General features: G+C 37.0%; 1 protein-coding gene across 1 annotated transcript in view; it reads left to right on the top strand.

Moving 5' to 3' along the window:
- The first annotated feature begins 1,319 nt into the window (after nt 1-1,319).
- uacab (uveal autoantigen with coiled-coil domains and ankyrin repeats b) overlaps nt 1,320-13,653 on the top strand; it is a 38,367-nt gene continuing 26,033 nt past the window's right edge. Inside the window, exon 1 of the mRNA XM_008404642.1 lies at nt 1,320-1,538. Coding sequence (XP_008402864.1) covers nt 1,491-1,538 — 48 coding nt within the window. The 5' untranslated portion in view covers nt 1,320-1,490. The remainder of the gene's footprint in view (nt 1,539-13,653) is intronic.

Below are 13,653 nucleotides of genomic sequence, written 5' to 3'. Positions count from 1 at the left end.
TTGATGCATTAACAATCTCAACACTGATATATCGGAATGATAATCTGGAGAAAGTTTTAATCCCTTGTGCAGGTTCTGGACCCTTGCACTGTACTACAGTATGGAATGGGCAATGTATGACGCTGAAGGATATTTTAGCACAATTTTATCTACACATTTCCTGTGATGCTTATTCCAAGACTACGAGAGCTTTATAAGTTGTACCTCATAGTGAAGGTGACTAATCGCACTTTCAAGCTAAATAAGATACATCTAAAGGTGTAAATGATGATCTGTAATAACATTTATAAATGTTTTTTATGTTTAGTAATGGAATCCCTGCCAATAACAGACTGATAAAATATAAACACATATTGATCAATATTTTAAATTACCTTATACCCTTAGTCAAAATTGTACACTGCTATGAAAATGTTTGGAAAGAATCCTGCATAAAATGCAAATGAACACCTTTGAAATTATGCAGAATGATTTATTGTTTGTTTTTTTTAAACATAGCCATCATTTCTTCTTCATCTGTTGCAAAACAGTAAAACATGAGATTTTGAAGGGTTTTAACACAGAGTAACTGCAAAAAGAAGAAATAAAACAATTTACAAAGCAATCCAAAAAAATCTAAGTCAGTTGTTCAAATAAAAATGAGAAATTGATGCAAAAGAAAAAGTCTTGAAGAAAGAAAGAAAAAAAACCCAAGAATAATCTGGTCAAACTTTATGCCATTTGCATTAACACAAAGTTATCAAAAACTAGTAAATGTATGCCACCGTCTAAAAAGCAGCAAAATTATATGGCTTAGTTGACAAATCAGACGTTTGGACTATTTTACTTTATAAAACTTATATTATGCGTGGTCTGTCTTTCATTTGCATAGTCTTAAGAAGTCAGATTTCATTAGCAAATGATAACATGTTAAGATTCAATCAAATTTATATTTCTGTTTTTATTGGAAACTGTTGACAGATTCTTACTTAAGTGATCATAAAACATGATTATATGCTTTATTTGGATAAAAACCCTGAGAACACCTAGTTTAATATAATCCCAAATAAGTTAAATGTATAGGTGGTGAAACAAAAAACTTAAGATTTTTTTTTTGTTTTTTTTGAGAATTATTATGTGCGGGTGATGACATTACTCCGGGTGTCTCTGTTTCAGGTAAACCTGGTTACATTTTTCCTTGTTCTGTCCCAGGACGTCTTCTACGTTTCCCAACTGCACCACACAGGGAAGTCCCGCCCCCTGAGAGCTCCCGTTGGATGAACTGCCAACTGCCGTGCTCATTCCCGTTTTGATTGGATGAGCAGATTGTCAAGCGAAACGCAACCAGCGTTTACAGTTAAAAGCGTCAGGTGAAACTCGGGTTGTGAAGACGAGGGAACAGATGAAAAAAGAAACTTTACTGGTTCGAAACTTTTAGGTCATTTTGCGGTATATTTATGAACTTTAGCGGTGGAGAATACTTTTAATATCACAGACAAGCACATTACAAGATGAAGAGCTTCATAAATCGACGGAAAAAACACGAAGTTACCATCACAGTAAGTTGGATACTTTGGTTTAGCTAATATCCCTGCTTTTATCGTTGAACTCAGGCTAGTTTTGAGCTGAACAACGCTACTCTTGTCAGGCGTTGTGTTTCTATACCAGGGGTTATTATCTGTAACCCTGGCCTCCCCCTTCCTAGCGACCACATTATCCGCGGTCATGTTCCCACGGTGGTTGTGGTCTGTTTGGGAAAACACTTTAAGCACCTGCAGCTCCGCACGAGATGCGGATGTGGAGCGGTACATTTTGAAATACCCAGCACGGATTTGGGTCAGTGTATCTTTGACCTGTTGACTCTTTCTTCACCACTGGATCATGCTGTTGTTAATCACAAAGTGCAGTTTTAAAACAAAGTCGAGGTTTATTACAGGTCAAATCAATGCGCCTGTTATCGTAGAAGCTTTCAGAGCTCACACGGTTCCATTTTTTCAGACAAATCTCTTGGTTCTTTTGGCATTTTGCCCTTTATTTAACTCGGCAACCACTATAAGAAGTGACCCGGTTTAGTGTGAACCTGAAAATAACACTATTGAGTTGTTGATGTTATATTTATGTTTTTTTTCCCTTGCTATCCATTTTTGCTATCTTCTCAGACATAACATTTGTGTCGTTTACAGTCTGTCTTTATCATACTCTGCTGCATTTTGAAATTATTTAGAGATGGCATACTGATAACTAAACGTGAAAAGAAGACGGCTGAATATTCAGTTTAATTTAGATTTGAATCACTAACAATACAACAACATGTCCAAAGGACATCGTCAGTTTAAATGTGTGGAGATCTGAGTTTTTTTGGCCTACGCTGATTTGCGTTTTTCTTCTCTCTGTTTTCCTGATTCCGATTCATGTTTTCAAAGGACTATGACAGAAAAAAGTTTATCCAGTTTCTCTGAAAGAACTAGTAGTTTTCAAGCCAACTGAAAATGAAGGAAATACAAGATTTGGCAAGACAACCGAAGTATGTCCCCATCTATAATCTATAATCAAGCTTAAAGTAGGCAACTTTTGGATTCATAGACGAATACTGGCTTAGTTTCATACTTTGGATGTATTTAATGAACAGCAAAATAATATTCTGGTGGGTTTTTTTGTTTTGTAATGTCCGTCAGAGGAAACCAGCGGATTTAATCAAATCTTTTTCCCTGTACTCGCACCACCAAGTAAACAGCAACATATAGTATGGAACAACAGCTACACACAAGATAATAACAAAAAAAAATGCTCTTCCTCATTCTGAACAAATACAAGGCAGGAACAACTCTCTTCTACCAGGAAGACATTTGCCTTTTACTATGAATTGGAGGAAAAAACAGGTTAATATCTGCAATAAATGCTAATAATTTACAAGTAGAGAGCAAATACGGAGTATTAAGCCAAATTTTTTAGCAGCATTTCAAAAGTATTTACTGGCAAATATTATCTGTTGGTGAAATAACACTATGCCAAACCCCCCCCCCCAAAAAACAGAACTAACTCCAAATTCCACTGAACTTTAAAACTGCATTTCTGCACCAGTGAATTTCAAGGGTGCCACAAGATACAGACATTTCTGCAGCATTTCTAGTAAATGACTCTTGGGCTCCATGGCACCTAGGATACATGCAAGTCCTTCCAGGAATGTTATTCTTGCCTGTCTAAAATATGGCCTTGTACAAAATGCTGACACCTGTAGGTGTGCTACCAAATGTATAGTTTCCTTGTTATCCTTAAAAACTGAATTAATTCTTTATTATTTAGCTTGGTCTCTAAACTTTACTTAACAAAGAGTCATTACAATTCTGCACAGTCCGGCTTGGAGTGGGTGTTTTGGCACTACACACTGCTTCCTCTGTCCAGCAATTACCATGAAAAAGACATGGAGCCCATAAGATCTTTGTTTGGCAAACTGTCAGGCCTCATTCTGTTTAAAAGGGAAAAGCAGCCATTCAAAATATATAGTTTTTTACTTTTATTTTTTACCTGAAATGAAGGCTGTCTCGCTATCTCTGAGAAATGCAGAGGGTACCATTTTAGAAATCAGGACGAAAAAAGAAAACCAACTTATTTCCCAGCAGTACTTTTATAGTGACCTCCAGCAAAAAAAAGGTCATGGTAAGCTGTGTTGCGGAAACAGTCGTGACATTTTGCTCACATTTTGCTAGGTCTGTGTGGAGATTTCATAACAGCCATTTTATTCCCCCGTGAAGGCGAGATACCACAAAAAAAAAAAAAACAAACCCTCAAGCACACGGACAGAACTGAAGGCACTTTTAAAGAAAGAGGTGCTGCTGTAGCTTATTGAAAATTGATGTGCTGCCAACTGTAAAGAGCATAGTTGTCATACAATGCGTTGTGACTCATCACTTTTGATCCATTTCTATCAGAAAACCTTGGCTATTCGTGTGCATCACAGCCATAAATCAACCTTGAAGCTGGGAGAAATTAAGTTTCATTGGAAATATGTTGGATGACAGTTAGGCCATTGTGACTGTAAAGGAACATAACCTATTCCTGCTGGGAAAATTGTTATGAAAACATCAGCATTTTTGGACTGGGAGTGGTATGAGCAGATGGAAAAGAAACTTGGAGGAATTGCAAAGTGTTGTGTGAAAACATTCATCTTCACCAACTTTACTTTGTGTTGAGTGCATCCTAAAGTATTTGGTGATTAATTTACCTGTGTACCTATCTCTGCTTTCAAGTCACATCTCTATCCTTTATTTAACTTTGGTTTTATTGTGTTCTTTATTGTTTTTGAATCACCGTGTGCAAATAAAGCTTTGGTAAGACCCTGTTTTAGCAAAGGAATGCCAACTATGCCCTCATACGCCTTTTAAGGGATATATAAAACAAAGCTGAATATCTAGCAGTCTGAATACAAAATACCAAGGTATTCTTCTAATACCGGCTGTGGATTTGATAGAATGAGAGCTTGTTGGTTTCTGTTCACTCAGGTTTCTGTTTTTCCTTTTGTGTGTGAGGCCTTTTATTCTAGAAAGCCTCTCATGTGTATTGTCATTTGGATCTGTTCTATTTTTGTAAAAGAAGCATTTCTCGCTTGAAAAAGTTGAAGATGACTGCATATGCTGTTTTCGTATTTTGAGTTTGTTTTCTTCATGTTTTTAGATAAGTATTGAATGTTCTTCAATACTTATAAAGTAAACATGTGTTCAATACCTTCAGATAATGCAACAGAACATCTAAAAGTGTCTTGTTTCTCTTGTAGCTTTTTTCCACTTAACACGTGGCTCAGTTCAATTGGAATCGAAATGAAAATTGATTTGTTCAAAGTACTTATCGGCATCAAAGCAACATTTAAAAGGCATCCAGAGAAGATACAAAGACAGGGATGTTTTTATGCAGATTCCAATCAAATTTCTGGCAGTGGTGCAGCTGACATTCCTCAAAAATCATATCCTTCCAGAAAAGCAGTAAGAATTCCCACACATAGAGCAATGTAGTTCAAAAACCAGCCCAGGTGTGTTTAGCAATCATTTCAGTTTATGAGGCTGTTTTTAACTGTCCAAAATGACAAATGACTGATTTAATATCTACCCAGGCTTCTTTTTTCCTACATTGATTTCAGCTTCCCTCACTGCCCTATCGTACTAGTGGTAAAGCTTCATTGTCAACAGGGGGCAATATTAGGAGAACATTGTAAAATAATGTGATTTGACATAACGATGACAAGTGCTCTCTGCTGTAAATATGAGTCTAGATAATGTGGAATGTGTAATTAAGGTTAACTAGTCTTAAATGAGCTGTTTTGCTTCGAGAGAAGTCTACGCCGGTTCGCACGCCGCTTGTTGTTTCAGTCAACGTCTGCATTGTCGCTTCAGGAAATCCTCTGTTTTATATGTGCAGTCGAGCCAGAGAGACCTAAACCTCTCCGTTGTGCAAACCGGTTTGTTCAATTTCTTTGTGACGGAAATAATATGCTCATCAGTCATCGGTTGTTCAGCTTTGATGAAATGTCAGTCAATGGGTGAGGCGTGGCTGCTGGTGTTTTGATTTTTTTCTCGCACTGTAACCATGATCAAGGACTTTTTCCTTATTTTTCCAGGTGGAGTTTAACATTGAAAGTTTATCTTGCAGACTTGTAGACTCCAGCTTCCAATGGTTGTGATGGTGATCTGGTTCTAATCATGTCAACACATGGCTTTACAAGACCTAAGGAAAACCGTGAGCAAAATCCTTCGCACAGTTTTAGTGATGTGCGTTGATCTTAGCTGCTCCTGACAGCCATGTAATAACAGAAACCTGTACATTGTACATATTGTGGTACATGCAGAAAATCGTGTATTAACACCAAAGTGTGTTACTTCTGCCAGAATAGATGACCAGAACATCACCCCACACTCCACAATCACCCTGCGGGAGGCTGCATTACGCTATGTTTTGGGAATGTGTTGGACTCAGTGATGCTTGAAATAATGTGATGGGGATAGAAAGTTACAGAATTACAGTTCTTCTGAAATATTGTGTTTAGATAAGAGAAAGACAGAAAGAGAGTGGGCTGAAAAGAAATGTTCAAAAACCACACCCCATGTGACTTGCTGACATTCGGGTTAATAATCTTAGACATATTTCAGCTCTGCACTGGTTGAGTGTGTGGTGGTGGTGATGATGATTACATTTTTCATGTCAGTCATTCTCATGCTTTTTTTTTTATCTTACAAGTGTTTCTACATGTAGCTGAAAAGTTTGTTGATGTTTTAACATCTTTAGAGCTTATTTTTGGGAAGTTTAACTTTAGTTAGGTCTGGTAGAACTGTGGTTTTCCAAGAATATGGTTTAGAATTTTATTCATGATGCTTTATCAACATTTCTTGGCATCAAACATATATTTACATTGTTCTCTCTCTGTCTCCCAGTGACCTTAGCTGTATAACACATCATGTTTGCTCTGAAAATATGTCCAACACTATAAAATTTGGAGTGGGTTGCAAACCGCCCAGCTGTACGCACCCACATGTTTTCGTGTTATATTTCACCATCAGTGCAGTTTCTCATTCTGCCACTCTAATCAGCTGATTCCAACTCCATGGAGACAGAACTGTCTGCAGGGGAAGATGAAGCAGATATGAGTCGAGAGCTTAAACACAATACATCAAGCAGTTGAATGTGGTTGGGTTGTACGCTTTCATAGCAGAAACATACATGCACATACTTACAGATGAGTACAGCATGTACAGGGAGTATTTTTGTCACAAGGGCAACTGTAAAATCACAATTAGATAAGCTCAGTTCTGCTCTAAAAACTCTGCTGTGCTCATCTGATTCACCTTTATTGTTCAGATCCAGCTGCCTACTTAGGAGAGCTGCAGAAAGATATGCTATTCTTGTTCAGAAAGATGTACATTTAAAAGACCACAGGCACTAAGTAGAGGTAATGACACAAAATAACAGTATTTTATGAAAAAAAGGTGCAAAAGGTTATTGCATTAACCTAAAATTCAGTTTATCCTATTCTACACTGCACCTTTTTTTTTGTAAGAGTCGTAAAAAGTACTTTTATCTACCATAGCTCAGGGACAATATAATGGAAAAAATGTAGAGGTTCTGAAACAGCTGACTAGTTGTGGAAGGCTTTTTTTTTTTTTTTTTTTTTTTTTTTAAAGGATTGCTACTTTAAAATCTGGTCATCACAAATGGTGTTTTTGTTTAGCCCCCATAAGCCCTCAGATGGCTCGAACGCTGAGCTAATGAGAAACTTTCTATGAGGCAAAGGCGCAGCAACGCAGTGTAATGAAGGAAGTAAATCAAGGATTAAGCAATCAATCCAGTATGTGCTGTTCTACCAGCACAGCCAGGCGTATTCTTCAACTTATAAAGCAACTTGCCTCCGATTTCACTAACAGTGGAGTCAGTCATTGAAATCCTTTTAGGGATTCCAAATCTTTCTGCTACCTGTAATCTGAAAGTCTCACCCTGTGACTCTAAACATTATTAAAAATCAAAATTCGCACTTGGTATGTCTTGAGAGATTGTATTTCTGAAATGTTTCTGTTCCCCTGGCTCTTTCTTTGTACATTTTCTTTCTCTCTTCTTCCTCATTGATGTGAAATGTAAGACTGTCCTTCGCCCCCCTGAAGCACGGTTTTGCAGAATAAGTTGCTGGGCTGATTGTCCTAAACATGATTCTGTCAACAATACAAAGAAGATGCTGGATATGTTGTGTGATAGCTGAAGCGGCTCCAACTCCAGCTTTAAAGCTGTTTTCATTTTGTTTAAGGAGGGCAGGGTTTGGAGAAGAAAACATTCTTTCCGGATGCCACCAAACGTTTTGCGTAACGAGTTTGTGCTGAATGAGAACTGATTTCATTTTGAACCACAGCTGGCAGTTTATCAGAAAACCATTTCATTTCCCCGGGTTAGATGGTTGTTGCTTCAGAGGAAATCAATAACTCTTGCAACTTTACTTCACTTGGGCCCTTGGTGGACATTTACTGTTTTAAAAATACTCAAATTACACATTTTAAAATGCAGTTTGGTACGTGAACTAGATTTCACTCGCGCCATTACAATTTCTTCCTGATTCAAAGCCATCACAACTACTTCAATCTACTTTTGGCAAATTGCTTAATCAGTGATATTGTTTCTTTTGGCACTTTTGCTAGTGGTATAGCCACAAATCATAGCCAAAAGTTTCAGCTTAATCTTCCTTAAACAAGTTCAGATTTCAAATCAATCCCACAAATATTTAGAAGTTTTATTTCTTGGCAACAGTACAAATGTATGTACTTGCTATGTATGTTAAAGGGGTCCAAATACAGCCATGCCTCCAAAGGTGAACAGTGGCATGCAATGTGTTTTAGCTCTTTGACCTGATGTGTCGTTAGTTATTTGAGAAGACATAAAAATCCATCAAACATCTAACTCTGTCAATGCGTTTTTGGCTTTTTGTGCCACTTTGTTCTGTCACCTTCTTCTTGTTGCACGTCGAGGCTTTTAGAACCGGCTACTCTTTGGAGACTTCAGTAATGGGTTCCTGCTGCTGCTGCTGCAGATTTTACCCCAGAAATGTACATGAGTTGACTTTAGTTTTTTAGAAAGCCTTTTAGAGCAGAACAGCAGTACTCCGAAGGACATGGCGCGTCATTTCATAAGTGGATGTGATTGTTTTGTCTGGCTGTCCAAAACGACTTGTCATGCAAAAGTGAATAAATATTCATGTCGTGACGTGTTTTTTAGTTTATCATTACTTTCTGATAATTTCGTTGCGCGAGCAAGAAGTACCATTTTAAAACGATTGCTTAATTGTCAAAGCTGCAATTGTAAAAGAATATAGTTTTTTTTTTTACATACTCCTGTGAAGGGTTGTTGTGTTGCAGTCTCTTAAACCTATAAGGGATCTCCCAAACTGCTAAACCTTAAAGACTTAAAGGCTGCAGTTTTGCATCACCCAACTGGTTGCCTTTAATCTTTGCCAGAAGGGGTGAGGCTTGATGAAATCCTCTTTTTTTTTTTTTTTTTGCCCTCCTGCTTTTTAAACATATGTCTACTCTTTGGGGCTTGGATTATACAGATTTACTCCTTATTTATGTTAATCTGTTCTCTGATTAGAGGTCTGTTCAGGGTGACAAACTAAAACACCGGTGTTAAAAAGAAGAAAAAAAATGATGGCATTGTTTAGTCTTGCTAGATGACAGAGTAAAGATTGTTCACCAACTCTTTGAAAAGAATGCACTGTCTCTCTGTTTCTTTTGTTTGTGGTCTGAACCCTAAACAGCCAGGTATAGAAGGCCTCTCGGCAGAACACACCCACTTCACTGTCAGGTCCACTGATTTCTCATCCCCCCTTTTGTTTTTTGTCGAAATTCAAAAAGAAAATAGTCTTAATGCTTGAGCCTACTGGGTAAACACGAAGGTCTATTCCTTAATGCATAATAAATGCTAGTGCATATCCTCACATGAGTAACATTAGTTCATACCACATCATCTGCAATGTCGTTTTTTTTTTTTTTTTGCAAAATCTGACAAATATATTGAGAACCACCTTCAGTATGTTTCTAAAAATTACAATGCTTATGATTATTCTTGGTGATTCGGTGATCAGACTTCCTGATCCTTCATCTGTGTGCTGTAGCTTCTTCTAGCACAGATTATTCAGCATAAACAGAAACCAAAATCATTTGTTTACATCCTCTTTCCATGCAAGTTGCACGTTTTTCTTTTGTATGAGTTAATGTTCTTTGTCCGGTTTAAAGTTGATACATTTTAATACAGCTAAATGTAATCAAAATTGGATGAACTAAAATTTATTTGGTTGGCTGCAAAAAGTCCTACATATTAAGTATTAACATATTAACGTTCATATCTTTAATTTATTGTTACCTGACTTGAAGAAATTATGCTTTATAGCAGACTTGGGCATAGTGGTTTTGAAGCTATTGCTTTAAAACCATTAACATTTTATGTACATGTCATGTTGCTCCTACAATATAAAATTTAAGAATATTCCAGGGAAAGTTGGGGACTGAGTGGAGTTTGGTGTGGGTTTGCTCTCCACTCAATCCCGCCTTCCCTGTTCCATCCTACACTTGTTTGTTGATAATTATAGGTTTAAAACTAAAAATTTCACACATTTGAAATCATTTTGTCATGCTAAAAGTTTTAAGCGACATGTCTGTTATGCAACATTCAGACTATCTTAACTGAACCCAGCCGATTAGCAGCTAATATAAGCATTGAATGTTATTCCATAAAGAGGAAATTATCAAGAATTGATAATATTCTATACAGTAATCACTTTTACTTAAATTCTATTTCCAAATTAATCAAATATGTATTCCAGTTTTCTCTGGTGTTCCTCTAAAACTCTCTATGTTCTTTTGTTTAAGCTGCTCCAGAATATTTATTTTATTTATTTGTTTTTGTTAACTTGGCTGAAGCTGCATTTAATTGAATTTTTTTTTCCTAAATGTTTTTACTTCCAAAAAACTATTTGTAATGTGTTGACTATGGCTGGCTGTCTGCACTCTATGTTCTCCAACAAAAGAAAGTCATAGACTTGTCTGTAACATAATATTATTTCAGCAGGGGGCTTTCAATAAACATGTTTATTTTAAAAGACTGAAAATATTTATGTTGACCAATTATTACAGCCAACCTCATTGATTATTACATTAGCAATTCCTGGCAGCTCTATTTTGAGTAACGTATCGGGACGGATGTGGACAATGGGGAGCAAACTGTAAGCGAGGATCGGTACAAGAATATAATCGGCTGAATGTTGGTTTGGCTGAGCAGTAAGTGGCAGTCGAGCGACGTATGATTTTTAGGATTAAGGTCTGGCTCCACGGGAGCTGCCATGAGGTCATCTCAGCAGAGCTGCCCGTCTGTGTTCCCATGCTGTGCCTGTCCTGGGCTGCATGGAGCTCAGAGCTCAGTCATGTCAGAGTCGCCGGGGAACACAAATGTGCATGTTGTGATAAAGTTACTCCTTGTGTTTCCGATTGTTTGTCATATTTGATTTTTACGTCATCATCAACTGAGGCAGGCTGTGTGATTGATGCACTGTGTTTGTTGCATCATTTAGAGAAAGATAACTTGTGTGGGGGGTGCGGGGGGGACGTCAGATAGAGGACTGAGTTTACTGACTGAGTTTGGGTGGGCTTGGGCTGACATCAGCTGTTCCTCGCCTTCACACACACTTGCACATAGAACCAGTCATGCTGAGCAACAGGAGCACAAAGATTTTTGCTGATGTGGAACAAACTGGCTCAGATAAAGCCTCTTTAAACCATTCTCTCTCTGTTTGCATGCTTTCTTCTCTCTCCAGATTATTCTTTAAGAGTCTCTAAGCTATGAAAAAATGTGATGCAAGTAACAAAACTAAATTGTCCAGAAGCTTAGTTCAAGTAGTGTTGCTTTTTTTTTTTTTTTGTCAGTAGCCTACAGTCAAACTGAAACAGCATTTTACAATCCGATGTATTTGCTGCACATTTTACATGCAAGTTATCATTTTGTTTTGCCACCTCTGTTTTCCATGTAGAAGCCAGATGATGTAGAAAAATTCAAAACTGAACCTGGCATGCTTGTCGGAATAGGCGCAACCTTAGAATAACTTCAACAAAAATTAAACAGTGCTGCACAAATAACTATTTGTTTATGGTGTTATAGCTCATACTGAATTATACCTGTTTGCTGAAAATACATGCCACATAGCAAAAGTTGATGAAGTGGAGCAAACATAAATCAAGAGGAAAAAATGTGGGAATAAACAATAAAATGTAAAACTGTGATTAGTACATAGCCGTTAGTGTATGCAACAGATAAATCAGACTCATAACGCTGTCGAAATGTTTTAACATTAACAGATCTGGAGAGCATTCTGCTGAAGGGCACTTCCTCAATCACATAAAGGACTCAACGAGCCTGCTGAGGAGGGGAAATTGCAGCCCTGTCATAACAATGAAGTGAATTAGCTCCATCAAACATTAATCTATGAATGTTTTTACAGCAATTATGTTCTAGGCACAAAGAAACTTGACCCTGCAAACCAATGTAAAATTTAACCAGGCTGCGAATTTGGTCTTCCAGGTTCTGCTGCTTCAATGCTCCCTCTAAATGTTTTTCTGCACAATATATCAAATTGCATTTATCACAATACCACTGCCTGCAGCTGCAAATGACTGCGAAGATGTGGTATTTGGTTGGATTATAGATTTTAAGTTTAATGCATGCAAATTTGCCATTCTAATAATATTGCTGGCCTTTGAGTATATTTGTTGTTGCAGAGGTGCTAAAGATTATTGTGGACATTGTGAAGAAAGAGAAAAGCATCAGGAAATTGTGGAGAAATCGTAATAAATATTGTCATATGTTCAGTAGTGTGAAGGTTTTCCTGATGTCTAACAGACCTACTCTTTGCTTTTAGAGCATAGAGTTAATGCAAAGTATTTTATCTCCCAAGTTTCTGATAGCAAAACGCAGACTGTGCAAGTCCCAGGAACATGTAACGGTAAACATACATTTCACAGATGCATGTCCAACATGTTATACCATGTTTGTGCCTCTTGGGATGAAGGCAGTTCTGTTTCAAAATTCAGTGAGCCATTTTAGGGTGTTGGCTGCAACGCTGGGTTTTTAATCCATTAAAATGACACGTGCCAAAATGACTCAAGTTCACATCAACTCCATAAACAAACCAGTGTTTATAAATATTTCTAAGCCACCTTTTTGAAACACCTTCACTAAATAACATAAAAGTGAGATATCACTACTTTGTTCAAAATTAGACAACTTTGATATTTGTTGTAGGAAAAAAAATCAAATGAGAGGAAAGTTTTGTAAATGGCAAGAAATGGTGAAGAGAAACAATGTTGCATTTACAGTTAATCCTTGTTAAAGACATTTTGAGATTTGGAAAGAGATTTTCATTGGAAAATGGTCAGAAGAAAGAAAGCAAGTATTTGACAGGCAAGTCCAGACCTGCTTTATAAATTCCAAGATATTCAGAAACCTCTGATTTCTAAGAATATTCACCCTGAAAATGTGATTTTATTTTTTAAAATAAAGAATGTCATTGTTCTTTTCTCTCAAGAAGCTTTTATCTATTCTTTTTTTAGCTGACCACATTAGTCTATTAATTTTGTGCTACAAACTTGGCACAAGCAGTTTACCAAGGCAGAGAAAGAGAGAACATATCCAATAGTAGAACAACACCACCTCTGAGCTAATCTCAACAAAAACAGTACCAGTTTGACCCCCCTCTTGGTCACATACCTTTATGTCCGTCTGCTGATGACTTGTGAATGTAGAAGTAGAAGTGTCAAGTACCAGCATGCCCAAATATTTGCTTGTGTAACCAAGCACAGGCAAAATATTGTTTTTCTTTTACCCCTCCATAGTCTCATAATTTTATTGGGATGAGCTCACAACATCAGAATATTCATTTTAGCAAATAACACTTTCACATGTGTAAACATGAATGGTAGATGACATGCCCATATTTCTTGTCCTCTTGCCTTACGTATCCTTCCTGAAAATAGAAATTCAAATTGTGTTTTGTATTTTACATCTTTAAGGTAGTCATTATATTAGTAATCAATAAAATCACCAGCCAACCCAACCAAAACCCATTATGTTGCAAGTTTATTTCTTCTGGAGGGGAACATTGTTGTT

This window comes from Poecilia reticulata, linkage group LG3, assembly GCF_000633615.1.
Source record: "Poecilia reticulata strain Guanapo linkage group LG3, Guppy_female_1.0+MT, whole genome shotgun sequence".
NCBI lineage: Eukaryota > Metazoa > Chordata > Actinopteri > Cyprinodontiformes > Poeciliidae > Poecilia > Poecilia reticulata.
This window is presented reverse-complemented; position numbering and strand designations above follow the sequence as displayed.